Here is a 27,156-nt window from a genome sequence, read left to right as displayed (position 1 = left end):
CACAAAAGGAGGGAAAAGCGAGAAAAGCCTTCCCAGGGAGATCCAAAGCAGCTTCTTTGGAGATTCAGAAGCGGCAATGACGGCGACTGCGAGGCAGTCAGCAACATCGAGAAAGCAACCTGCGATCGCAATGCTCAATGGAAACGCTTTTACGGTTAAGCGGCTCTTAGCGGTAAGTCAACTCATCTGAAGCCCAAAAAAAAAAATTTAAAAAAAAATAACTAACGACGAAACATCAAATTGCACTCCCCCATACAAAAGTCATCATTTGGGGCGTTGCCAATTCAAATTGCTCCACAAAAAGTTTGTCACCCGGTCAGTGCCTAGGTCCATTGTTAAGCCATTTTTTCGATTTCTCAAACAAAAGATTCATTTTTTGGCACAATTTTTGGTTTTTTTCATCGCGTGGGCACTTCAATCGTGGGCCGCTGCTCCGCAAGATATTTTTTCTCCACCTCGTGTGGTGGTAAAGAGCTGTGAAGTCGGCCATTGGGTCAAATTGTTGCTGATAGATGGATGGGCAGGCGTCGAAGATCATGATGATGTCGGTTCTGTTCGGTTGGGGGTCGCCACTTCACCGACTGAGTAATGTGGGCAAATTAATCTAATAAAAGGTGGGAGTCTTCGTCTTGCCTTTTGCTCCACTGAACCAAACTTCATTCCAAGAGAAAAAAAATAAGAAAAAGAAAACTCAAAGCTCAAGAGTGGGCATTAGGTTTAGTGAATTATTTGCTTCATAAAATTTCATTGCCCGACACTTAATCATTATTACTTCGGGAAGAGTCATTATGGGTGTACTATGGGAACTAGTTTTTCTATTAATAAACAATTCTATTGAATTTCCTGGTTATTTTCGGATTGCGGGAAAGCTGCAGACGAAATACAACGGAAATTCGCTGAGCTTGCAAGACAGCAACCTAAAGTTAAAGGCTTTTTGTTATCTGTTAATTTATTAAAGTTATATTAAAGTTTCAAGATAAGCTAATCTCTCGTATTTTCTAATTCTCTAACATTTTCTCCAATTAAATTAGAGTATACCCTTCATTTGTTTACCAAGACCCATTTGTAATTTGTTTGTTTTTGAATTTTTTGCATATCTACCGGCACTTCCTTATAAAAGGTTCATTTCAATTTAATCCATGATTTGTAATTGAATAAGATTTTCCCATGCGATGCACAATCTATTCATGGTGCTAAATCAATGGAATCTGTTTGGTAGAAAGCAATCGGCCAAGGGCTCCTCAACTGCAGCACTTGAGAGAAAATTTCCTTCCAGCACTTTTTTTCACTCCAGCCAAGACTAACAAACAATTTATCCGTTTCGATGTTGTTTGTTATTATGGTTCGCTGCTGCCCTCGGCCTGCCCATTCAACCCATTTCGAGCCAAGTGCATTAAGTCTTGGGCCAGAAGAGCTAGAAGAGCCAGAGGAGCCAGAAGAGCCAGAGAAGCCACTAGATGGCCAGAAGGCCCAGTAGTAGTTGGCCAGAAAGAGCCGCTGCATCTGGGCGCTCCACCTGCATTCGGACCGGCCAAAGGTCAGCAGACGGTCTGGCGCCCGACGATCATTAAAAGAGTACGAAAGTAATTTGTAAAACACGAAAACTTATCTACTCTTTTTTTTCGCTGCTGCTGCTGAGGCAAGCTTTTCTTGCTGTTCTTTTACGATTCTAAATTACAATCACTGCAGAAACAAAAAAATATGCCACTGCAACGGGTCTTCATTAGCGCAGACTGCTCGTAAACCCAAAAAAAAAACAAATTCCACACAAAAAATAGGCAGCAAAATAAATAAGCCAAGTCAGTTCGCCGCATGTGATGAATGGGGTTTTGGCAGCTTGGACCTTAAAGACCGCACCTTTTGGCCACGGAGATGAATGGCCTGGCGGAGGATTACAAATGGCTAGGTGGACATGGGTTGACGGTTATTAGCAATTCGCCTGCAGATGTTTGTTTCATTTGGGCAAGATGATAATAATGGGGGCCAATAACGAAAGTAACTACCGAGTTATTGGGTCAAATCGAAGCAAACACAACAAACACACTCGGCCATAATGGTCAACACATTCTCTTTATTCTATTTAGTGCCTCGTGCTCGAAAGCCTCTCGAAAGCGTAATTAAACAATTTCTTCTCTGTTTATTGACATTTTATTGATGCCGCCGAGCTTGAGTGGTTTCATTTCTGGTTCTGCGGTTGTTTGTGATTCCAATTCCTATTCGGATACAGATACTTTTTGCCCCATTCCGCGCACTTGTTTGTATTGTTGCTCCCATTGAGCGATACTCCTCGGATTTTCAATGGGTCTTGTGGAGTGCTGCAAGTGTTGTTTTGAATAGAGCAGCAGCGAATGAGTTGCGAATTGGTCTCAAGACTCGAGAAAAACATATTTTAAAGGGGATTATGTGGTGTAGTTTATTTATTTATTATTATTGAGGGAAACCAAGGAGTAGTGCTAATGGTTTTCTATTCAATAAACCCAATTTTCTGATCATAATAGTCATATTAATGTTTTGGGGAAAGCTATTGATATGAGTGTTCATATAAATCTTATAGAAAATCAAAATCATTTAAGACAGGAGAATTTTATGAATAACCTTATATCAATACTTTAAATGTTGTAGTATTTCTTTGTAGGCGCTTTTTCAGAACCAGAAACATTTGAAGATCACTTGCAGATGAGATCCATTTGTCTACATAACTTGTAGTTATTTTCGCGGATTTCTTAGCAACAATTTCACATAACCATTTATCACAATTACGAATAGCTAACAAAGTTGCATTTCGCCAAACGATCCTAACTGTGATTATAATGTCTCAACTTGTTCAAAATGCCAAGGAGTTGCGTGTCTGTGGAATTTGAATCCAAAACGCAGAGCTCTTACCAATTAAACGAAACGAAACCGGGGAATTCCCCTTCCGCGAAAGCTAACTGGCTAACTTTATGTAATCATTGGATTTAATGTGTTAACAAATTTAAACAGAAAATCAGAGAACCAAAGGTGGGGGAGTTCGTGGTACCGTTTGGCAGTATGCAAAACCAAAAACCCAGAACGAGAAAGAACCTCTTGAAAGATACCCAGTTACCTAACTCTTACAAGTATCTGTATCTGTTTTGGTTTTGGTTTTGGTTTCGGTTAGGTAATGGCGGTCTCAGGGGCCGGGCTTGTAATTAATGGCGTGTGGCGCTCATTCGCGATGAGCAGAAAGTACATTGCACCCTGCGATGGCCACAAAATTCAGCTTATTTATTAGCCAGTTCTAACTGCAAAAAAAAGTAGGAAATATAAAAAAAAAGAGGAGCAAGCATAGAGCCCAAAAACACACATGAGGTGTGGCACCCTTGTTTGTTTCTCTCTTACTTTGTGTTTTAGAATTATAGATCTTAGACACCCCGCCTTCGCGGATGGGCGTGGCACGGTGCTCAGGCAACTGTTAATTTTGTTTTACAACTCCGGCTGGAGTATCTCTGTAGCATCTGATATAACGTTAACTGTGTGTCTGCGTCACAACAAAAGCACAGCTCGCTGGTGCCGCAGATGCCGTAGATAGCAGATACCATATACCAGATACAAGATACTTTTACACACATCGCACTTCATTCATAAAGCTGAGAAGAAGTGGAGAAATGTAAGAAGAAACCGCAGCTCGTATGATCTGCTACGATTAACTACGGATTTTACGGCTCTTTCGTCGGACATTTGGCCCACAGGTAATTGCGTGTAGTCGGGCAATTTGTTCGGCACTCCAAAACCAGACTTGGTCAAGACTTGGTCATGCCGGCCAATTTGTTGGCTCATTTCGGATGATTTCGGTTTCGGATGGTGCTCCATCTATGCCCGACTTAATCACGGTCTATGCAAAGCTGGGCACCTAATTGAAAGAATTAAGTGATGTAATAAATAACAGATCACCGATCTAAGGCGATTGCATAAAGTTCAGGTCGTTAAGTCATCTCTGGCTACGCTGATTGTAGCTTCTTTTAAGAAGGTAATCATACAGCATTCCTTGGAAATACATAGGTGTTATGTGAGCTAACTGGGCCACTTGCAAATTTCAGATCTAGCTAATCGTTAGTAAAATGAATATAAGAGCAGATGATTTAACTGGATCTTTTCTAATGTCAAACTAAATGGTAGAGCTATAGACTTCCATATCATCATCCCATCCTCATTACAGTTTATCTTGTTAACTTGAACTAGTCTAATTTAAAAATTGTGCATTCCTTTCAGCTGCTGATCATCTTCACAGTCGTGGACGCGAGTCGATCCCTGGAGCTGGGCGACAAGTGCCAGCATGACATGGACTGCACGGATTTCATCAAGGGCAGCAGCTGCTCCGCCCTCGGATACTGCGAGTGCGCCCCCTACTTTGTCCAGTTGGATTCCAAGCGCTGTTTGTCATGTAAGTAGGCAAAGTCAATCTTTGGCTAACCCCAAAGTGGGCGTACAGAATGTTTGTCGGGCAAACAATGGGGCGGAGATGTGTGTGCGTGTGTGTGTTTGTCCACAGAAGAACCGTTAGATGCACTCTGCACACTGCGACTTTCTTTACACAGAGAAAACAATTCTAACGATTTCCTGACTCAAAATTAGTAATGCAAATCGTGTGAGATGTCTGGAATGCATGATGATCAAGTTGTATTTGTGAAGTACTCCGTACTTCGCAGCTAAAAATTAAGTGTTATTCATGGAACGTATTAAGATTGGTTTTAGTAGCACACTAAAACAAATCAAACTCTTTCGCTTTTCGTGTGGCATATGCCATAGGTTATTCCATAGAAATAACTTGGAATTTTCTCCCAAATGAGGCGTTTAAACATAATTTTAAGCTTTCATGTCTTCTGCAGGCATAATTATATATTACCAAGAAACGTTTCCATCGTTTGGGGATATTAGATCTAGACTTTGGTGAATTTTTAATGATATTTCTGTCTTTTGCAGCCCAACTCCTTGGCGGCGATTGCCAGCTGAGCGAGCAGTGCTCCATGAAGGTGGCCAATAGCAGTTGTCTGGAGGGGGCATGCCGCTGCGTCGAGGGATTCCTGCAGTTCCGCAAGCACACCTGTCTGGGACGTAAGTATCAGCCGACTGCTGGCCAGCTATTGTGGCCCTAATCCCCACCAGATTGCCCGGGACTACTTACTCACATACCACCATACCACATAGATAATATAATTAACTGTTTGGCATGCGGTCTTTTGGTTTATTGCAATAAACGGACAGCCGGGCAGCCGACTAATAATCCCCATCTCTGATTGCTTATCATTTCTCCTATGCCTTTGTGTCCCTGGAATGTCACGCAATGCCCAGCATATATGTAGTACTTATACGAGTATATATGTACGTAGAGCATGGTGTATACACTCCCATTTCCTATTTCTTGGCACTTGACACTGGCAATTAACACGGCCATAACACCGAAGAGTGGCTGTGTAACAATAACAATAACAATAACGATGAAAATGCCCCCGACCAAACAAGACAATCGTGTCACTAATTATACGCATAATTGGTTAATCTTCCAAGAACTGGCCAACAGCCAGTGGTGGAAACCCAGAAACCAAGACACCACCAACTGCAGATCGTTGAACGTGAAAAGCCTTAAACGTTAAATGTAAAATGTAAATGTAAATGTTTGACTTCGATCTCTCTTAGCCAAGTGTTTGGGTTTCTGTTTGCGCACTGCGATGTGTTAAAGATACATTTTCAGATTCTTGGCCCCCGTCCAAGATGCAACTGAAATCGCCTAGGGCTCTGGGCAGCGAATATAAGCAAGTGACTCATATGGCACACTTGGGAATAAATCACTGGCATGTGACTCATCTAGTGAATAACGCATTAGTAGGGACAAAAAGTCAAGTTGCTATCAAATTTATGGAGAAAAGATTAATGTGGTTTAGAGCAATGCTATTTTCTTTGAGTTACTATCGTTAAAAGTTTCAGTCACTGTTGGATTATTTTTTTTTCATTGCTTGCTAGGTTTGATAAACCCATTCCTTTAATGTCTTAAGTTTAAAGAAGAAAGAAAATTCAAAAGCGTTCTATGACTACTTTAAGTTCTGATTCAGACCTCAAGTTCATTACAAAGCATTACTTTATTTAAAAAGTCTGTAGCTTTTGTTACAACTTAACTTTATTTAAAAAGACTGTAGCTTTAGTTAAAACTTTGTCCTAGTAATTGAATAAAAACAGTGACTGAGAATTAAAGCGCAGTAATAGTGATCGTAGGGACTGGGAACTGCTGCCATCCCTGCAATGATTGCAATCTAGTTTGAATGCGGTTCACTTCCTTTTGGCACATTGGCGCCAAGTGGCGTTAATCTGATTAGAATGTTGACTAGAATCGAGAGGCCATATGGCGGGGTTATCCCCTCTTACCCTCTGCTGCTCCTTTTGAGCTTGAACACGCCAAAAGCAGAGCAATGAGGCACGATCGTGGACCTGGAGGCAGTGCATCTGGCGCAGTTCGTGTCATTGCCATTCACCTGATGTTGCAGAGTAGGCCTCCCCTCACTTCTCTGGCTGCTGACTTAATTATATAGCATAAGAACTCTACATAAATACTTTTAAATGTGGAGAAGGGGGCGTGGCAGGACAGCTGGTAGCGAGTGGTCTTGGTATTTAATTAAGCGTAATTTTAATGACACAGAATGAAGTTGGTCAGTTGTCTGTAGAATGAGCTAAAGGTACACGGAGCTAAATGTAGAGGATATCTATCATAAATTGATATTAGTAAACAACAGAAAGGAGAACTCTTTGAAGTTATAAGATCGGTATAGGTTGGCGATACAGACTAATGGCATATTTGCCTCTCTCAATTGTTTCGTGTGTAGCGGGGAATTTGTGGCAAGTGCAAGAAGTGGCAAGCCAGTCATTTATGAGATACTTTCACCAAAAACACAATAAAAGAAAGAGGAGGCCGGAGAATTCAAGAGAGAGATAGAGAGGAGTAAACCTTTCACCAGAGACATCCTGCCAGGGCAGACTTTTCTGTCTCTTAAAAGCCAAGAGTTCCCCTTTTGATTTGTATCTTTGGCTACTTTACATGGCTAATTGCCTCGACTCGTAATTAAATTGCACTGATTAGCCGCCAATGCAAAAAAAAAAAAATAAAGAAAAGAAAGTTCAGGAAAGTCCAATTAGTTCTCAGCTGGAAAGAGATGGAGAAAAAATCTATATATATATAAATCTTAAGAGGAGGACAACTTATCGGTGGAATTCCCGGGTGAAAGAGAAGCCAAAAACTTTTGTATGCAGTTGACAAAAATGCTGCCACATTTGGGATTGGCCATTCACTTCATCCCATCGCCATGCCGCTCAGCCGTCGGGTCAAGTGAAGCAAGTGGTGTGCCAGATTTTGTTTGGCTTGTCAGGCTTTCCATTTAGCCACTTGTTCCAGTTTCCCATGCACCTTAACCCATCCAATGGGCCCAAGCCCATTCCGGGATTGGCTCATTCGGTTACCCGTTTTTGTGTTTGCTAGCCAGCCGCTCTTAACGAGCCACTACCATCCACCATCCACCAACCACCATGCACCACCAACAATGAGCCACTTCCTCCATCTTCATCTCCATCTCCTCTGATCTTTATGAGTTATATATGCACATATGACAACTCCCCCTTCGCATCCCCGTATGGCTCTTTAGTCTACTCTACTCTACTCTCCCCATTTCTCGGGCAGCAACAAGAAGTATGCCAAATATATATAGAATGGCATGCTATAGTATGGCATAAGTAGCAAACAGATAATGAACAGATAGTCCAGACACACGGCCAAACAACGGAGGCTGCGACTGTCAGCCAGATCGAGATCTTCTGCATACAAAGTTGCAGGAAAAGTGAACCACTCTGACGTCGTGGATCAGCAGGTGCACTGCAAAAAAAAATCACTCGGATAGTCCCAAGAGTTTCAGTATTCTGTGGAAAGAGATCTTACTCAAGAACTAGATCAGAAATGCTGGTTTTTTCTCCTGTTTCTGATGCTCAACTGCAAGTCATTTTACTCCAAAATATCCTACCAACTTTGCTATTATTTTGATAGAATGTAAAAATATCCTACCAACTTTGCTATTATTTTGATTGAATGTAAAAATATCCTACCAACTTTGCTATTATTTTTATTGTATGTAGAAATCTCCTACCTACTTTGCTATTATTTTGATTGAATGTAAAAATATCCTACCAACTTTGCTATTATTTTGATTGAATGTAAAAGCCTTGCAAGAATGGTAAAAACCATTTAGGCCATATATTTGCTTACACGTTCTTAAACGCCTCATTTAGAGAAATGATGAGAACTGGTTTGTCGTAAAGCTCTGTTTATACTATATACAAAGGTATTCAACATGTTTTTGTGCCAGCATTTATGGCATTCCCGACACTCATTATATAAGGCATAGGAAATCTTCTAGTCACTCTCCCCAGCCACTCGGCTCACTTTCTTCCTGCCTCAACACCTTCGCCACACCAAAACAGGGAAAATACTTTCCATTGCGACACCTTGCACCCAAAAAAAAAATAAAGAAGAAAAAAAATTAGTTGAAATAGAAAGAAAGAAACGACCAAAAGCAAAAGCCACCGAAAAATTCCATTTCATTTCGCATGACCCACAAAAGCAGCCAGTCAAACTGTGTTAATTTGCGGCTGGAAACAAAAAGACGTGGAAATACGAAACAATCTTTCTTGAATGGCCATTTCAAACTAAATTGCGCCAAATGCCAAATTGCATGCAAATTATGTGGAACACTCGACTTCCGTAAGAAGACAATAATAATAGCCAAAAAAAGACTTCATATTTACCAGTACTATTCATTTCCACCCAAATTCAAATCGCTGCTATTAATTAAAACATCTTTTTTTTTGTTTTCGAGAACTCAAAGGGGGGCTTTTTGCGTGGCAATTGCACTTGGCGATTGTGCCTAATGAAAGTCGACAGCATAAGTAGACTTATTATAGCCGCAGGAATGCCGCTTCAGATTGAGATACATTTGTATCTCAGTATCTGTGCGTGCCAGGCGGTTGACACAGTTTTCTTTCAATTCCGGCCACCGGCGGCGACTCAAACCAAACACAATAACGCCGAGGAAGCAGCGATTTAGCTTATGCCGATTTCGATGGAAATTATTGTTTATGATGCCTAGCTTCCCCGTCGTGCTTGAAGATCTCGAAGATCCCAGATCCATTGGCCAATTTTCACACGCGTCGTGGAGATCTCGCAGAGCGGCTTTAGCCGTAATCGAAGTGGGTTAGGTTAGCAGTGGCAGTCGTGCAGCGATTCGCATGCATGCAACCTGTCACACCAGCTGCCCCAAAAAGGGGCGGGGCCAGCGCTAAGTGGCTGTGGCTGTGGTTGTGGCCATGGCCATGGCATTGGCCCCCCAGCCTATCGATCATCGTTTTTGGTGGCCAGATCAGAGGCGTCGCCTCCTGCCCAAGATGGAACAATGCGGCTGCACATGGGAAATACACACAGCTTAAATCTTGTGCCACTTTGCAAATGTATTTATATCTTTTCATATTTTAGGGGTACATTTAGTTAAGGATTTCTTAGTGCAAAGTAATGTCACATCTAATTACTAAGATAGTTGACAGCTCAATAGATAAATGAAGGTAGATATTTTTTTCCGTGTGTGACCGCTTCTAATGCTGTTATATAAAAGTGAAAGATGGGGCCAACAGCTTGGGGTCTGCAGTGAAAACCCCCCTTTGGATTCCTCCAGCTCCTCGTTTGATTCCATATTGGTGTCAAACTGCGGCAAGACACGTTTGAGTTACTCGCATTTGGAATGGCAATGGCAATGGCAGTGGCAGTGGCACTAGAAATGGCAGAGCGCAGATCTCAGATCTCAGATCTCAGAGCGCAGTGTCAGTGTCAGGCGGTGCATTCGTTAAGTATACGCCACGTTGGCCGTATGCCTTTTATGCGCCTTGGAGCCACCGCTCTCAACCGGTTCCCCAATGGCCAATGCCAATGCCAAAGTCAGAGCCAAAGCCAGAGCCTTTTGTGAGTTTGCCGACAAATGTCGGATTTTGTGTGGCCGAAATTCCCGGGAGTAATCGTAAAGGGTATAACGATTTATGATCTTGCTCGGATTCCCATCGAATTGAATGGCCAGCTGGGGGATAGTGGAAATGAAAATGGAAATGGAAATGGATCTCCTTGGCCAGACACTGCCCAAAGGGCAACTGCAGGTGGCTGCAGTTTTGGCCAGTGAAATGGTAAATGGCATGTCGTCAGTTGCTAGTTGCAAGTTGCAAGTTGCTAGCTGCGAGTTGCTAGTTGCAAGTTGCTAGTTGCAAGTTGCTAGCTGGCAAGCCAAAAACGAAACAAGTGAAAACAAGTTGGAGCGGCAGGCCGGAAAGTGGGTCAGAGCTGAGATTCCAGCGGAGGACAGTGGCAGACACGCAGGTGGCTCAGTTGGCTCAGTCTTCGCAGTCTTCATCGGTGCAGCCAAGAGTCGCCGTCTCTTTTTAGCCAGCTATCGGCGAGTGGAATGCTGATGAGCAACGGTAATGGGAATGGGCGACGTCACCGACGTTTCAGCGTCAGCGTCATCTTCTGGTTCCCATCTGATCCTCTTCTTAGTCAGTAGTGCAGAGAAAGAAAATATGCCTACTAGTCAAAATAATGCGGTTTTACTGTTTCAAATTCTGTTTGCTTATCTCTGCCAATTTCTTAGAAATATTATGTAACAGTAAAGCATTTATTTAGATAGTTTCTTTAATTTTTCAATTGTCCATCTATTATCAGGATTTTTAAGTATGTTTTTTTTACTCTGCACCAATCTCGGCTACTCTTTGCACTTCTCTTTCGGCCATGCGTTGCTGCTGTTGCAGTTGCAGTTGCAGTTGACTTTATTGACGGTTATTAGGCTTGTCGAAGGCGGGCTAATGTTTTGATGTTGGTCTTGTTCTTGTTCTTGTGGCGGCTGCAGCTCCTCCTTGTTCTGGTGTGGCTGTTCATGATGATGATGATGAGATTTTAATATGCATTTGGTGCTTGGAGTTCGGTTTACGGTTAGCTTAATAACATATCCCATCCCCTCCTTTAACAAAAACCCCACACACACATACAACACTTCAGAGCCAGTGCAGGAATATATTCAAGAATCTGATGAGAACTTTTCGCGAACGATCTTTATCCCCCATCCGCAGCTGCCCATCCTGGTGCCGTTTGCTACAGCCACGCCCACTGTCAAATGTTCGACACCCGCACCCACTGTGACTTCCTCATCCCGAATCTCTTTGGACGCTGCCAGTGCACCAGTCCGGCCAAAATGGTGGGTGGTCTCTGTGTGGCTCCAGCGGCGGATCAGGAGGATCAGAATCAGGAACAGGCCATCCAGAAGGTGGAGCAGCCAGCCAGCAGTACCACTACCACGACGACAACCACTCCTAGGCCGACAACTAGAACCACGAGAAGAACAACGACGACAACGACCACCACTCCAGCCCCAACAACAACCAGGGGAACAACAACAACCAGAGGAACAACAACGACCACGACAACTGCTGCTCCCATTCTCCTAGAAGATGAGTTGCCAGCCAGCGTGGAGGAGCAATCACTGGAGGAAGACGATGGTGAGACCACCAAGCTGAGACCCGAGGTCGTTGATGTTGATAATGGTGAGAAATTGGAGGCTGTGGATCTGGCCCACGAGGAGACCGAACTGACACAGCAGCAAAATCAATTGGAGGAGCAGCAGCATCAGGAGGAGGAACAGAAACATCAAGTGGAGGAGCAGAAACATCAAGAGGAGGAACAACATAGGGTTGAGCAGCAGCAAAACCAAGTGGAGGAGCAGCAGCATCAACAGGTCGTAGCCCAACCAAGTGACACAGAGCTGCCACAATTCTCCCAAGATGCCACCACTGGAGTCCAACAGCTGCTCACGCCCGCCGATGTACCAACCGAGGATGCCATTAATGCGGAGCAGGAAACTGAGGCTGGACCCACCGAGGATTACCCATACAAGATCGATGAGGAGTACACGGAGGAGCACAATGACAAGCTAGAAGCTCCAGAAGCTACAGAAGCTCCAGAGCTGACAGTGGATCAACCTGAGCACGAAGAGACCCCTGTGGCACCTGAACTCGTGCCCATCGAAGCGGATGAGGAGGCTGCTGAGGCCTCGGGTGGCGAAGAGATTGCCTCATCGCCCATCGACGATACCATGAAATTCGATTATGAAACCTCAGTGGATGAAGTTGAGCCAGCCAAGCCTGAAGATGAGAAGGAGACAGAGGCTGTACACCCAGCCATTAATGAGGAGGTGGTGCCCATCGACACCGAGAGCGAGACTGATGCAGAGTCTAGCACCGAGCACCAGATCCAGACGCAGCTGCTGCAGGAGGATGGGGAGCCAGAGACATCCCAGACTGTGGCCGATGAAGAACTGATCCCGGTTAATGAAGCCGAAATCGAAAGTGTGACGAAGGCAGCCGACGAGAAACCAGAGGAGGAAGAGACACCTGAGGATCTGGCATCTGGAGATCATGAGCTGGATGTGGCTGTTCCCAGCCACGACGATGAGGTGGAGCCGACCAAGCAGGAGGAGCCAACAGAAGCGTTGAAGATCGAACAGCCAGCCCAGGTGGAGAGTGAAAGCCCAGTCGTCGACGAGGTGGGCACACCAGAGGAGCCACACACCGAAATGGAAATAGAAAAAGAAATAGAAGAAACGCCAGCGACCGAAGCCGCAGAAGTGGAGCTGCCGGCCACAGAAGCCAAACCAGATGTGGAATCCGAGATCGATCAGGTGGAACAAAGCGCCGACATCAAGCCGACAAGTGGCGAAGATGATTTAAATGAAGCCAATCAATTAAATCAAGTCCAAGTCACCGAACCAGCCCCTCTGCAGCTAGAGGAGATCGAAGAAAAAGAGCCCGAGCAGGTGGTGGAAATCCATCAAGATGCAGATGAAGCCGCAACGGAGAAACCCGACCAAGATCACGACCAGCAGGAGGTGGAGGCAATCACCGAAGCGGAGCACGAACAATTGACATACCCAACAAATGATGATGAATTGGCGCCAGTGGAAATAGAACCAGAGCCGACCACAGAGGAACCAGAAGTCGCCGAGAATACCACCGAGCTCCTCGAGCAACAGCAGCAACAGCAGCAGCAGCAGCAGGATGAGGAGGAGATTGAAGAGGCGGCACTTGCACATGGGGAGGAGCAGCAGGTGGAGCCCGAGGAAAATGCAAATGCAATTAAGACGCCCGAAGTGTCGGAAGCAATTGCAGAGCCCCAGGCGGATCTGGAAACCCCATCAGCCACCGAGAAAGAGATCGAACCACAGACAGCCGACCATGTCGAGGAGGAGCCAGTGGCGATAACCGAGCGTATTCAAGTGCCAGAGTCAGAGCCCGAGCCAGAAATTGAGCCCACTAATGACGAGGTGTCGCAGGTGGATGCGGATCAGGACGAGCCAGAGCTGCCAATTAAGAGCGATGATGCCGACATCTCGGTGGAAGCCACCGAGGAACCTGCTCAGACGGAGGTTGCACCCGAAGTGGAAACGGAAACCGAGGCCAGTGAAAGTGCTCAGACATCTCCAGAGATAAGCGTGGAGCAAGACGAAGTGGAGATCGAAAAAAACGAGAATGACAACATTATCCAGGGTGCCGAACCCACTGAAGAAGAGCAACACATCCCGGAACCACAACATACGCCAGTGGAGGAGGCATCGCCAGTGCAAGAGGAAACCGCAGCTGTTCCCGAGGAGCAGGAGCTGGCCAAGCCAGAAGTGGACTACACCAGTGTGGAGCATCTACAGGAACTTTCCCAGCCGGAAGAAACTACAGCTGCTATTGAGGCGCAAGAATTCGACTCTCGCGAATCCACTCTGGCTCCAGAGGCATCAGAGGCTCTAGAGGAACCAGAAGCTCCAGAGGCACCAGAGGCTCCAGAGGAACCAGAGACACCAGAGGCACCAGAGGATCCAGAGACTCCAGAGGAACCAGAGGCACCGGAGACTGCAGATGGACCTATTGCCATTGTGAGCGAGGAACACGATCCCGAACATGATCCTCAGAACTTCCATGAGAGCGAAAGCATTGCCGATATCCTTAGCGACCTGATGTTGGAAGGCGACAGCACGGTGCCCCCAGTTCCATTTGGCCAACAACCCGCCCAAACGGTTCCCATGGTGGAGGCCAACTCGGAGAACGAGGAGGAGCACGCACATGAGGCCATTTCGGATCTCCAGGCTGAAGCCGATGAGACCCAGGATCATGCCGAGCAAGTGCAACCAGCTGGAGAACCAGAAACTGTCATACCCGAACTGTTTGCTGAGGCAGCGAAGGATGAGGAGGATGCCCAAGCTTTCCCGGAATCCGATGAAGTGAGAACAGAACCACCAAGTGCTCTAGAGGAGGAACATCCCATTCCCAGTGAAGAGGAGCACACGCCCGTGGACGAGGAGCACCAGGAACAAGAAGAGGAGCACCAACAGGATCAAGATGAACAGCAGCAGGATGAAGCGGAAGCCCCAAAGGAAGAGGAACCGCTTAAGGAAGTAGAAACCGAAGCCCTGCCTGAAGAAGCCACCACTGAAAAGTTCCAGGAGCCCGAGCCCGAGGAGGAACACACCTTGTCGCCCGAGGAACTGCCCTTCGATCTAACCGATCACTCCGTGCCGAACCGTTTCAATGAGCTGGAATCAGAGAGTCTCATCCTGGAAGCCACCACCAGCATCGATGGTCTGCAGGAGCTGGACAACAACCATATTGAGGAAGAGGAGCCCACCGCTCATGCCCTCCCACATGAGGAGGCCACGCCCAATCCTGCTGACATTGTCGAAATCACCACCCAGACCATGTTGGGCCTGGCCAGTCGTGTGACCCTAATGGAGCCCGCCGCACCCGTGGTGACCACGCTGATGCCCCTGATGACCGCCGATGAACCCACTCCGGAACCCGTTGCTCCGGCCGCCATTCCTTCCGCATCTCTGCCTCTCATCAAGCCCGGTACGGAGTTGCGCAAGCGCGTGGACTTGGGTCTGGAAGCCGTTTCCCTGGGATTGGCCTGCAGCAGCGATCGTCAGTGCCAGTTGGCTGATCCCCATACCGTGTGCAATGGACGTGGAGTCTGCGATTGCGCTGCCGGAGATGAGGGAACGCAGTGCAGCGCCGAGAGAACCGGATGCAGTCCGGGCACATTCCAGGTGAGTTATTAAACGGGGATATAATTAAATTATAAATTCTAACTCCAAATTCCCAATTCAGTGCCGCTCGAGTGGCGTGTGCATCTCGTGGTTCTTTGTGTGCGACGGCCGCGCCGACTGCAATGACGCCTCCGACGAGGAGTGCACCCACAATGCCCGCCTCAACCAGACCTGCCCCACGGAATCGTTCCGCTGCCAGCGCAGCGGTCGCTGCATCTCGCGTGCTGCACTGTGCGATGGACGACGGCAGTGTCCACATGGCGAGGACGAGCTGGGCTGCGATGGCAGCCTGAAGGGCGGCAACGCCTGTCCACCGCACACCTTCCGCTGCGGCAGCGGCGAGTGCCTGCCGGAGTACGAGTACTGCAACGCGATCGTGTCCTGCAAGGACGGCAGCGACGAGCCGCCGCATCTCTGTGGCTCCCGCGCCCTACCCAATCTCTTCATGCGCCTCATCGAGGCGGGCGGTCTGCTCGGCGGTGGGCGGCGGGAGGCGGACGCCTACTGCCCGCACCGCTGCAGCAACGGACTGTGCCGCTCCACTGCCATCGTCTGCTCTGGAAGGGATGGCTGCGGCGATGGCACCGACGAGCAAACCTGCGCCGTGTGCCGTAAGTAACCAAAAGAAACTCTTTACACCATTTTTACCTTTTATTAATGAATTGTTTTATTCATATTTTAGGTTGTCCCGCCCCAACTGCTGCCAGTCTGCCCGCATTCTTGGCCCGGCAACGCCCCATGCCGCTGTGGTAGGCAACTGCACCACCTGCACCACCTGCCGCAACTGCACCACCCAAAACTTTTGCACTCCAACCACTTGCGGTCAGCATTTATCAACAACTGATTGAATCGCTGTCTTCCGAACCCTTCAACTCTATCGCTTTACCCAACCATATTCGAAACGATTTTTGAGTAGCATTTAAGTGGATATTTAAAAATTATTTATTTATTTATTATGACCTTAGCTGCGCCCTTGCCACGCCCAATTGCCACCTTGCTATCAAAGGGGGTCATCCCGATGCCCTTTGAGCCAGTGATGTTTGTCAATTGAGCCACTGGGCACAACACTAATCCACATCTAACACCACACGCCACAAAAGACACACCACCACCACCAACTACACCACCACCCCCACACTTCGCCCCCATTTCGACTATTTATTCTACTCATCTAAACCATCGAAACTATTTATTTATGCCCACAAACAGACACTGAACAACACTCGAAATGGATTCTTCATTTAGCTTAGTTTTATGCAATTTTCTAATTTATTTAAATTATTGGCCAGGCAAACCAGTAACGCAAAAAAAAACATAACAAAAACCATGAAATGATGCATTTTTATCGATTAATATTTTGTAAATAAGAGTAAACGTGTTCGATGTACATGATAAACGACAATGCCTATAACGAAAAGACACACATAGGGTATCCAACATAACACAATCCGATCATATCCCCTATATAGTTTATTATATGTATGTACGTACGTGTGGGAGACACTCACACACTTTTCTCAAAGTCAAGACGCATCACAGTAAAACTAAAAAAGAAACAATAATAAAAAATATATTTTTAGAAAACTATTGAAAAATAAAACAACTTGTTTTCATTTGGAGGTTCTTTTTGGGATAAACAAAGTGATAAAAAGTCAATGAATTCCTAGTGAATTCCCGGACATTTAACAATATGTATGCACAATGTTAATTAAATTAACTAGACTGAGAAATCTATTTCTAGGCTCTACTTCCATAAAATTCTCTAATCAATTGTCGTATAGTTATGACAATGACTTTGAATTTCAACCATTGATTTCACGTACATGACAAAAAGGTACCGCGATAATTGGGCATTGATTTAGGACAGCTCTCTACACGTAATATAAGTCAATTATCAGTTGCAAATTTTTTGGGCAGGCTGCAGCTATAAAAGCCGCGTCGAAACTCCAGCAGACCAAGTTGTTTCTGCAACATGAAGGTGTTCCTAACTATTCTGGCTTTGGCCGTGGCCTCCGCCTCGGCGTACGAGAGCGTCGTCCACCCCAAGGATCTGCCCAAGGTGGCCAAGATCGAGGGTCGCATCACCAACGGCTACCCGGCGGAGGAGGGCAAGGCTCCCTACACCGTGGGTCTGGGCTTCAGCGGCGGCTGGTGGTGCGGTGGCTCCATCATCGCCAACGATTGGGTCCTCACCGCCGAGCACTGCATCGGAGGTGACTCCGTCACTGTCTACTTCGGTGCCACCTGGCGCACCAACGCCCAGTTCACCCACTGGGTTGGCAGCGGCAACTTCATCAAGCACGGATCCGCCGACATCGCCCTCATCCGCATCCCCCACGTGGACTTCTGGCACATGGTGAACAAGGTGGAGCTGCCCAGCTACAACGACCGCTACAACGACTACAACGAATGGTGGGCTGTTGCCTGCGGCTGGGGAGGCACCTACGACGGCAGCCCCCTGCCCGACTACATGCAGTGCGTCGATCTCCAGATCATCCACAACTCCGAGTGCGCCAGCTACTACGGAACCGGCACCGTCGGCGACAACATCATCTGCGTCCGCGTGGTCGATGGCAAGGGTACCTGCGGAGGCGACTCCGGCGGTCCTCTGGTCACACACGACGGCAGCAAGCTTGTGGGAGTCACCAACTGGGTGTCTGGATCCGGTTGCCAGGCTGGCCACCCCGCCGGCTTCCAGCGCGTGACCTACCACCTGGACTGGATCCGCGACCACACCGGCATCGCTTACTACTAAGCAACGATTTTCGATTGAATAAAAATATTTGAAGCGCAAATTTGAATTACTTTATAACTATGGGGTGAATTGGTCCAGGAATTCCTATGATCTAACTATCAAAAGTATTAAGTATTGAAAGTATTAAGGATGAAAATATTAAGTATTGAAAGTATTAGGTATTTCAAAAAGTAGGTATGTAAGTATTTAGGTATTTCAAGTCTAAGCAGTTTCAAATCCAATCAATCATTTAAACAATTTCATTTAAACTCTTTTTAAAACAAACCGTTTCAAAAATATTTCATTACTTTTATATACATAATTGCAAAAAAAAAATAAAATTTTGTAAATGTGATAAATATTGAACGGGTTGCTTAATGTAAAAGCAAATAGATCTAAGGACCACTCATTCTCTAGCTACAAAAATATGATATACAAAATATAATTTATATGACAATATCCCAAGAATTCCCTAATACTTTTAAAAATTCTATAGAATCACATTATAGGTAATGATGAATTATGAACGGCTCTACTCTAGGTAAAACATGTTTCATGTTTGCTTTAAGCCCTTTGTATACCCTGTAAATCTTGTACTTTTACAAATATGATATTAAAGTTATATCTTGTATTGTTAGAGCATATAAAAAACAAAATGTACGCTTCAGAAAGTTTTATTTAATCAGATATAGTCGCTTAGTAGTAAGCGATGCCGGTGTGGTCGCGGATCCAGTCCAGGTGGTAGGTCACACGCTGGAAGCCAGCAGGAGCACCCGACTGGCAGCCGGCGGAGGAACCGAAGTTGGTGACTCCCACAAGCTTGGTGCCGTCATGGGTGACCAGGGGACCGCCGGAGTCGCCACCGCAGGTAGACTTGCCGTCGGGAGTCCTGACGCAGATGATGTTGTCGCCGACGGTGCCGGTTCCGTAGTATCCAGAGCACTCGGAGTTGTGGATGATCTGCAGATCGACGCACTGCATGTAGTCGGGCAGGGGGCTGCCGTCGTAGGTGCCTCCCCAGCCGCAGGCAACAGCCCACCACTCGTTGTAGTCGTTGTAGCGGTCGTTGTAGCTGGGCAGCTCCACCTTGTTCACCATGTGCCAGAAGTCCACGTGGGGGATGCGGATGAGGGCGATGTCGGCGGATCCGTGCTTGATGAAGTTGCCGCTGCCAACCCAGTGGGTGAACTGGGCGTTGGTGCGCCAGGTGGCACCGAAGTAGACAGTGACGGAGTCACCTCCGATGCAGTGCTCGGCGGTGAGGACCCAATCGTTGGCGATGATGGAGCCACCGCACCACCAGCCGCCGCTGAAGCCCAGACCCACGGTGTAGGGAGCCTTGCCCTCCTCCGCCGGATAGCCGTTGGTGATGCGACCCTGCATGTCCTTGGTGTGGACCGGGGTCATTTTCTCGGTGGCGGCACGGGGCATGGCGGCGCCAGAGGCCGAGGCCACAGCCAAAGCCAGGATAGCAATGAATACTTTCATGTTGATGAAAACGCTTAAACTGTTCCGAGTGGCCGAGGAGTATTTATACCTGAAGCGTATTTGGCTTCGTGGTGGGTCATATAAACCTACAATCTACCGATAAAGTTATTGGTAATATATGTATACATTTAAAAGTCCAACTTGGCTATAGGTGCTGATGAACCGAGCCAAGTGGAGTGGTCAATGAAAGCCAGTAAGATAACAAAGCCGTGAGTCCGCCATTCATTGTAAACTTTAATCACAGCAAAACTATGACCCATATGAAATCGTTTTCTATATATCTTTACATTAATTAATGTGTTAATAATAAAATAATAATAAGCATTTCACATATTATTTACTTAATATAAGATTACTAGGAAAGTCGATTGATGAGTTCAAATAGCTCTTCTTAGGACTTACTTTATTGGTAATTAAGGGAATTTAGAATAGAAAAAATAATTAATTGTTTTTATCATCGGTAATATAAATTTAATGCACAGAAAATTATTTTCTTTAATTTACGATTCTTGGGCCATCTTATCTGAACATTCAAAGACAGGCAACATTGATTAGATTTAAATATTTACAATGTTTTTCGGATGTGAATATAAAACAAGTTCAAAGTGTTTTCCCCATTGAAAAGTTCTTAGATTGCTACTTATCATTAGCTTTATATGACACTTGTAAATATTCGCGAAACTCTCAGTAGCTTAAGTGATTGCAATTATAAAAGATTAGATACTGGTTATACTATTTTGACTGTAATTCTTTGCTTTATTTATATAGATAATTTAAGGATTACTGATTCAGGTTAAAAGACTTTAAATATGTGATAGTTCATTAATTATATTAATGAAATCAAATCAAAAGAAGAATAAAAGCTTAAGACTTTGTTGTGCCTTCTTGCTTGTTTTGCTAACGCTTAAAGTGTAACGACCTTGCCGGCGGCAAAACGGAGGCACTTGCCGAAAAATCCACCCACTTGCCGCCCCCTTAAATTAACCGCACAGAACCAACAAGTGGGCGGTGAAAATAAGGGGTGTGGCAGTGGAAGGGAAGAGGCAAATAAAAGGGAGGGCGTGCAAAATACCGACGCAGCACGTGTTAAAAGTAGCCGCCAAACTGCGCAGACGCAGTGAGTGTCAAACTGTGCATCGGGCATTTCGCAAATAAACATTGCATACTTCTAGGCATCACTCGCGAATGTGCAACGCATGGCGTGTAGCAATTGCCCATGCACTTGGAGAAACCAATTATAAATTTGAAACTTCGAAACAACTGAATAACAATATTAAGGTAAACCTTTTCTTGACATGACATCACTCGAATACACATCGGTATTTTCTCAGTACATGCAATTGTGCGACATTTATGAAAAGCAAAATATTTTTTTTTTAAATATTTTATATGTACCAAACAAGCTTTTGGGTACCAAACAAGCGTCGCTATAACCGGACTGACGCTATTAGCGGAGTCGTTATAACCGGATTCTACTGTATTTCATTAAATATCATCATTTTTAACGTGTAGCTTGTACCTTACTTGTATTGAACTAGCATTATCTTCATATAAATGTTTGATTGAAGTTCTCAGGAATTGAAGAACTCACAAAACAAACTCTGAAGATTAATATTCTTATCTAGAATGCGAGTTGACATTTTTAGACATTGATTCCCATCTAACAAAACCACTTGTTTGCTGCTAAAAAAAAAAGAAATAAAGCAGTTTCATAGCCCATATTTAATTAAATGCAACTTCCGTTCAAAGGCATTTTTAGTATGGATTTTATTTTTCTTGCGAATTTTATGGGTATGCAAAAGAATGATGAAGTTTCCCCCTCGCTCTCACATAAGCTCAGTAATAGGTATCTGATAGCCAAGCAATTGGACTTTACTCCTTTACTCCTGCCAACATTCAAGGACGAAAAATTCCTTTCATTCCTCTGTTTAGCATTTAAAAGGTACATATATGAACACTAAACCTATTTTGCTCAGTGTCTAGCCTGCTGGTGCTGCTGTTGCTGCTGTTGCGCGTTGTTGTAGTTGCCAGTGGCGGACTCATGTGGTTCTTGCTGTTGCCACCCAACAAGGGTGTAAAAAATCTCGCGTCGGCAACGAGTCGTCGTCATTCGTCGTGGGTCTCCGCTCGCTGGCAGTCGCACATCCGCTCAGTTGTGTCGTGTTATCCGTTCCGCCAGCAAGGATCTCAGTTGCGCACAGTTTCGAGTTCCTTCATTTGCAATCACATTGCAAATATTTGTATATTTGCTGCAATCAATGCGGCTGTTCCATGTGGCGAGTGGGAAATGTGAGTGTGCGAATATGAGAGTGGCCCAAATCTGGGATGAATCCTTTTGCCCAAATGCGCTGCTGGGTGTTGACAAACTTTCAGGCTGTTCGGAAATGTTCGCTATATGCGCGCAAGTGTGTGTATCCGTGTGCGTCCTTTTTTGTATCTGTGTATCTCATAGCTTTGTATCTGTATCCGTATCTGTACGTGTATCTGTATCTGTGTCTGTAACTGTAGGCAATGTGCTCGACGAAAAACGATTGCAATTTTACGCTGACGCTGCAGCAGAAGCAGTTCGCTTCAATGGAACTTGACATAGTACGCCACCCAGTCGACGCCCACTTCCAACCCCCCACCCCCAACCCCTTTGGGTTGTATATGTACATATATGTGTATATGCACATGTATGTATATGGTTGCATTGCATGTGTTATTGTTACCACCGCAAAGTGTCCTCGACACACTCACACACTCGAAATCGTGTCCTGCAGCGGATCCGGCTCCCACAGCACCCCTTCACCTCCTCACCCCACTTACCCATAGTTTTATTATTATTTCTATATAGTATTGCCCCTTTGAATGGCTTTCCCAAGTGCATTTGCCATTAAAATGCAATGCATTATCTAGATGCATGGCTACTCGTGAAGAGCCACGCCAAACTAATGTCGTTTTTTAATGACAGACTTTGTCGGTGCCTCGCTAATTTATCCAAATGCTTGTTCAAGTCCAACTGTCAATTCAATTAGATGAAATCTGCTAAATACAGCAAACGCCCTATTCGAAAAAGTTGTAAAATGGGGAATAATCGACATTTGATAGCTAGTAATATACAAACAAATGCAGTTCACATACAATAATGTGGATTTTTTGAAACCGATTCTTTATCGCCCTTCCTGTCATAATATGTATGAAAACAAGTTGTTATCATGGTTTGAAATAGGAACAGCTAGGCATATCTCAAAACCCACACCATTTGGAGCTCGCTTTATATGCGTAATAGCCTTATATCAGTACTTAGCATTCTTACAATATTATTCATCTCATTTATTCACATTCAAAAATAATATTTATTTCAGAGTTTTTTTCGCCCGTAGCTTTATTTAGACTAAACTAGATGGGTTGGAAGAAAAATTATATTATATTATATATAACTATATTATTATTATATTCTATTTATTATATAATAATCGTACATTTCATAGTACGATGTCAAACATTTGCTTAGTGCCGAACTACACCTGATCGCTCAGTGCTGGGCATGAATATCACATAATTATATTTAGACAGCTATAAAAACGTGTCATGGATTAACACAACACAATATCTGATCAATGTTTGCACCATGAGAAACTGCTAAAAAGTGAAAACTAATGATCGCTGTGAAGCCTCGAGTCGTGATCGATGAAATAATGCCGGCAATGGCGAAGGCGAATCGCACATCCATCCATGGCATCATCATCAGCACTATTTCCCCATTTCAGATTCCCAAGACCCCCGAAGAGCCCCATAGCCCCATACCATACCCACTAACCCACAGCATGCCCACACCAAACACACCAAACAGCAAACTTATTTCGGTGCTTGGGCTCCGTCGCATTCGCGATTCCATCGTCGCAGTGCGCGGACCGCTGCCTAAAAAAAAAAAAAGAAAAAGAAAAGATTAGCATTGGCAGAACGATGTACTATGTACTATGTACTATTTCGCGTTGAGCAGACGATGCATTTCCATTAATTGAATTCGCAACCGCCCCTTTTCGGAGCCCCAAAATGCGCCCATCCAAGGTTGGCAAAGCACATGTTATTTATATGCTCGTTGGCTAGGCAAAAACAAACATTTCGAAAAAACACTGTGCGTTAAATGTTCAAAAGTTGTGAATGGGAAAATGTAGAGTCAAGTGCAATATTCTAACGATTGTTCACCCGGAAAACAACATGTGGGCTACAAACAATAAACAAAATTGTAAACAAGTGCAAATGGGTAAAAAAAAAAAAAACAAATATAATGTAAATCTATAAACCTTCAATACACAAGCAAGTACCTAATATCTATAAATAAAACTAAATCCCTAATGAACTGAAACTATATTCGTATATACTTGTATATTGCACGCCAAAAAGCTATTGAAAAATCATAGGATGATGTACTCTATCTATAGAGTAATTACAAAAATGGGCAAAAGTTAGTAAATTAGCTTTGAAAGGCAAACCTCCGGCATTTGCCAATTATAAACTCATCAGCATTATCATCTTCGTTTTTTGCAAGGCTTGCACACAAAACACATAATTTATTTATTGTTTACACAGAAAATACATGCGACACAGCAAACTGACCTTTGTAATAAGCGGAAAATGAGTTTTCCAGCAAACCAAAAAATTTGCATTTGTCAGCTATTAATGCATTGTACTTCCATTTCAGTTTGCAAAATCGACAATAATCCGCCAATGAATCAAAAATCACTGCAATAAGCATTACAAAGGTAAGTCAATCAAAACATATTGTCTAATTAATACAACTCATGCGAATAGTAAACTAAAGTAAATGAGTCTTTAAAGCTAACAAATTACAAAAAGTGAATTTTCGTTTTACTAGTAGGGTGAAGGGTATACTAGACTTGTTGCAAAGTATGTAACAGGTGGAACTTGTTACTCACACATTTTTGAAGTGTTTCGATTTTGTATACCCTACAAGGGGTATATTGGTTTCACTCAGCACTTGCTTTACTGCTTGCACTGGCATTTTAGTATCTGCGTAATGGGTATCTTATAGTCACGACACTCAATGGCGTGCTTTGATTTCCACTTGTGCATTTGCATTTATAATTAGCGTGACTTTCTGCAAGTGTAGCGAAAGTTTTTACGAACAGCTGTTGGCTTTAATGATTTTAAGCTCAAATATAAGCTTAAATAACACAACACTAAAAATGTGCAACTATTAAAATTGAGCAGATGCCTTTTCAAAAAAAGTAGTTAAAATTAAATCCATTTCATTTAGGTTGAACTAAATTTACAGGTTTATTTAAACTAAGTAATTATTGTTTCATTTGTGATTATGAATAGTCAGCGCCTAAATGACATGGCAGAGAAACGCCTACTGCTGGATCCATCCGCCACCGCAGCGACGGAGGAGCCGGAAGTGCAAATGACCCGACGGGCGGGAGGAGTGCTCCATGCCATCCAGCACCGCCCACTTCCGGTGAGCAGGAAGTCGGTGCTGGGACTGCTGGTGTCCTTTACGTTCTGCTACTTTCTGATCGGCCGAACCGGCTGGGTGAACGTCCTCGATCTGGACGTGCTGCACTCGGATAACTACGTCGCGGTGCAGCATCAATCGACGGTGTTGGATGGTGAGTCCACCAGTAGAACCAACTAACTATATGCCTACTTTATAGTTCTTGCCTTGCCTTATTTATTTGCATGTTAGTAATTATGATTTCTGCATTGCTCCTCGTTTCTTCGCTTTTTCTTGCTCCCTATGTTTTGTGCTTGCCTCCCGCCCCGTAGAACGTGATATCATTACTGAGTCCATTCCATCTGTCCCGAAAGGCTTCCTGGTGTACAGCAACTCCTGCCGCATCATGGAGGTGGATCCGTACAAGAACGAGGTGATGCGCCACTTTAAGCGCATCAAATACAAATCCTGCCAGAAGTTGCCGCCGCTGACGCACGTGAAATTCGATGCAAAGTCCCAGAAGTACCTGCTCAGCATCGATGGAGCTGCTTTCAGTCGCTATCCGGTGGGCAAGCAGCTCCACTGCTGCTACATGGCCGTGCAGCGGGTGGACGAGATGAAGGTCAAGTACACCAAGTGTCAAGCCTTCAAGGGCAGCACCCTGCTGCCCAATTCCGCCGAGGGCATCATCGTCAAGTGCGATGCGGGCGGCCATCAGATCTATATCAATGGCCATGCGACCGTGCCCGTCAAGGAGGCAGTGCAGCAGCGATTACAAGTGGCTGCTGAGGCGGACGCCAAGGGCTATCCGAGACCTCCGAGCGTCCTGATGCTCGGCATCGATAGCATCTCCCGTGTTAATCTCATCAGAGCCATGCCCAAAACGGCGCAGTACCTCTACGACAACGGATGGTTTGAGCTGGCGGGTTACAACAAGGTGAGAGTGACTCCACTTTGTACAATGTCCAAGTTTCATAGCCATATTCTGTTCCCTTGCCAGGTGGACGACAATACGTTTCCGAACATCATGGCAGTGGTCACCGGCTACAATCTGCCCAATGCCATGCACGCATGCTCGCCCTTCGTGGTTGGTGGCCTGGACAAATGCGACTACATCTGGAAGCAGTACCAGCAGAGGGGCTACGTGACCGCCTATGCGGAGGATGCCGTCAAGATCAACACGTTCAACTACCTGAAGAAGGGCTTCAAGAATCCGCCGGCGGACTACTACTTGAGACCATATCTCTCAGCCGCCGAATCGCAGCTGGATCACACGACGGTCAATGGTCTGGTGCACTGCCTCGGTTATGTGACGGCGGCGGAGCACGTGTACGACTATGGACTGGAGTTCACCAGGCGGTTCCTCAACGAGACGTACTTTGGTTTTTTCTGGACCAACACGCACAGTCACAGTGACATCTCGCAGACCAGCAGCATGGACAGCTATATGGAGGAGTATCTGCGCAAGCTGGTGCGCCAGGGCACCATGGAGAACACGGTGGTGGTCTTCTTCAGCGATCATGGCATGCGGTTTGGACCAACCCGAGCCACCTGGTCGGGTCACTTGGAGGAACGTCTGCCGGCCATCTTCATCTGGTTGCCCCATCACCTGCGTAGCGCACATCCGGAGTTTGTGCGCAGCCTGCAGCTGAACAGGAATCGCTTGACCACGCCCTATGATCTTCACCTGACCATGAAGCACATACTGGCCCTATCTGGGCGCGCTGAAATGGATTCATTGGGTCCGGCACCCGACTGTCCGCAGTGCCAGAGTCTACTGACCCCCGTTTCGCCGCTAAGGAGTTGCTCCGACGTGGGCATCGCGGATCACTGGTGCACCTGCTGGGAATACGACACTATCTCGAGCAGCTCGAAGGAATCGCGTATGCTCGGCAAGCGGGTGGTCAGCTACCTCAACAACTATGTGGCCGAGTTCCGCAACGGATCGTTTGCCAAGCTGTGTGCTCCACTCTCTCTGCACAGCATCAAATCCGCGTTCCGGGCGCATCACAATGCCCTCGATCCGGAGGAGGTGCACACCTATCGACTGATCTTCGTCACGGCGCCCAATAAGGGACAGTATGAGGCCACCGTGCGGCACAATCACACGGATGACTCCGTGAAAGTGACGGGATCCGTGAGTAGATTGAACGTCTATAGCGGAGAGGCGGATTGCATGAATGATTTTGCTGCCAAAAAATATTGTTATTGCCGAAAGAAGAAGGGATAGATGTAGTAGTATTATACCTAAGGCTAGTGCCCAAGTGCCGTTACTCGGATTAGGATCTAAAAGTACAATTAACTTAATACTATATTATAGAAATCCT

At 45.4% G+C, this 27,156-nt stretch overlaps 4 protein-coding genes and 1 long non-coding RNA gene across 9 annotated transcripts; 3 read left to right on the top strand and 2 right to left on the bottom strand.

Annotated features, from left to right (window-relative positions):
- On the top strand, positions 1-16,026 carry LOC120448556 (FK506-binding protein 5). Its single transcript, XM_039630611.1, has 7 exons — positions 1-172; positions 4,231-4,402; positions 4,942-5,073; positions 11,155-13,850; positions 13,968-15,167; positions 15,229-15,778; positions 15,850-16,026. The coding sequence occupies exons 1-7, from the start codon at positions 77-79 to the stop codon at positions 15,918-15,920; spliced, it is 4,917 nt and encodes a 1,638-aa protein (XP_039486545.1). The 5' UTR covers positions 1-76; the 3' UTR covers positions 15,921-16,026.
- Positions 16,027-17,137: 1,111 nt separating this feature from the next.
- On the top strand, positions 17,138-17,962 carry LOC120448331 (serine protease 1-like). The gene has a single exon (XM_039630285.1). The coding sequence runs from the start codon at positions 17,140-17,142 to the stop codon at positions 17,920-17,922; it is 783 nt and encodes a 260-aa protein (XP_039486219.1). The 5' UTR covers positions 17,138-17,139; the 3' UTR covers positions 17,923-17,962.
- A 597-nt stretch (positions 17,963-18,559) lies between these two features.
- On the bottom strand, positions 18,560-19,391 carry LOC120448335 (serine protease 1-like). Its single transcript, XM_039630289.1, has one exon. It carries the CDS (start codon positions 19,387-19,389, stop codon positions 18,598-18,600), a length of 792 nt encoding a protein of 263 aa, XP_039486223.1. The 5' UTR covers positions 19,390-19,391; the 3' UTR covers positions 18,560-18,597.
- A 2,114-nt stretch (positions 19,392-21,505) lies between these two features.
- LOC120449527 lies at positions 21,506-27,111 on the top strand. Of its 5 annotated transcripts, none has more exons than XM_039632043.2 (5): positions 21,506-21,678; positions 24,077-24,137; positions 24,718-25,004; positions 25,162-25,766; positions 25,830-27,111. In XM_039632043.2, exons 3-5 carry the CDS (start codon positions 24,734-24,736, stop codon positions 27,057-27,059), a joined length of 2,106 nt encoding a protein of 701 aa, XP_039487977.1. In that variant the 5' UTR covers positions 21,506-21,678; positions 24,077-24,137; positions 24,718-24,733; the 3' UTR covers positions 27,060-27,111. The 5 variants fall into 5 exon arrangements, with proteins under 5 accessions (XP_039487977.1, XP_039487976.1, XP_039487975.1 ...); XM_039632042.2 differs by lacking the exon at positions 21,506-21,678 and adding an exon at positions 23,290-23,442; XM_039632041.2 differs by lacking the exon at positions 21,506-21,678 and having other exon boundaries at positions 24,008-24,137.
- Positions 23,161-24,388, bottom strand: LOC120449534. The gene is made up of 3 exons (XR_005616203.2): positions 24,312-24,388; positions 23,992-24,117; positions 23,161-23,292 (listed from the first exon to the last, which is right to left on the bottom strand). It is a non-coding gene; the product is annotated as an uncharacterized LOC120449534 (long non-coding RNA).
- Positions 27,112-27,156: the final 45 nt, after the last annotated feature.

Source organism: Drosophila santomea, chromosome 3L (genome assembly GCF_016746245.2).
Source record: "Drosophila santomea strain STO CAGO 1482 chromosome 3L, Prin_Dsan_1.1, whole genome shotgun sequence".
In the NCBI taxonomy this organism is placed as follows: Eukaryota; Metazoa; Arthropoda; class Insecta; order Diptera; family Drosophilidae; genus Drosophila; species Drosophila santomea.
The sequence above is the reverse complement of the archived record's forward strand: the minus strand, read 5'-3'. Positions and strand labels throughout refer to the sequence as shown.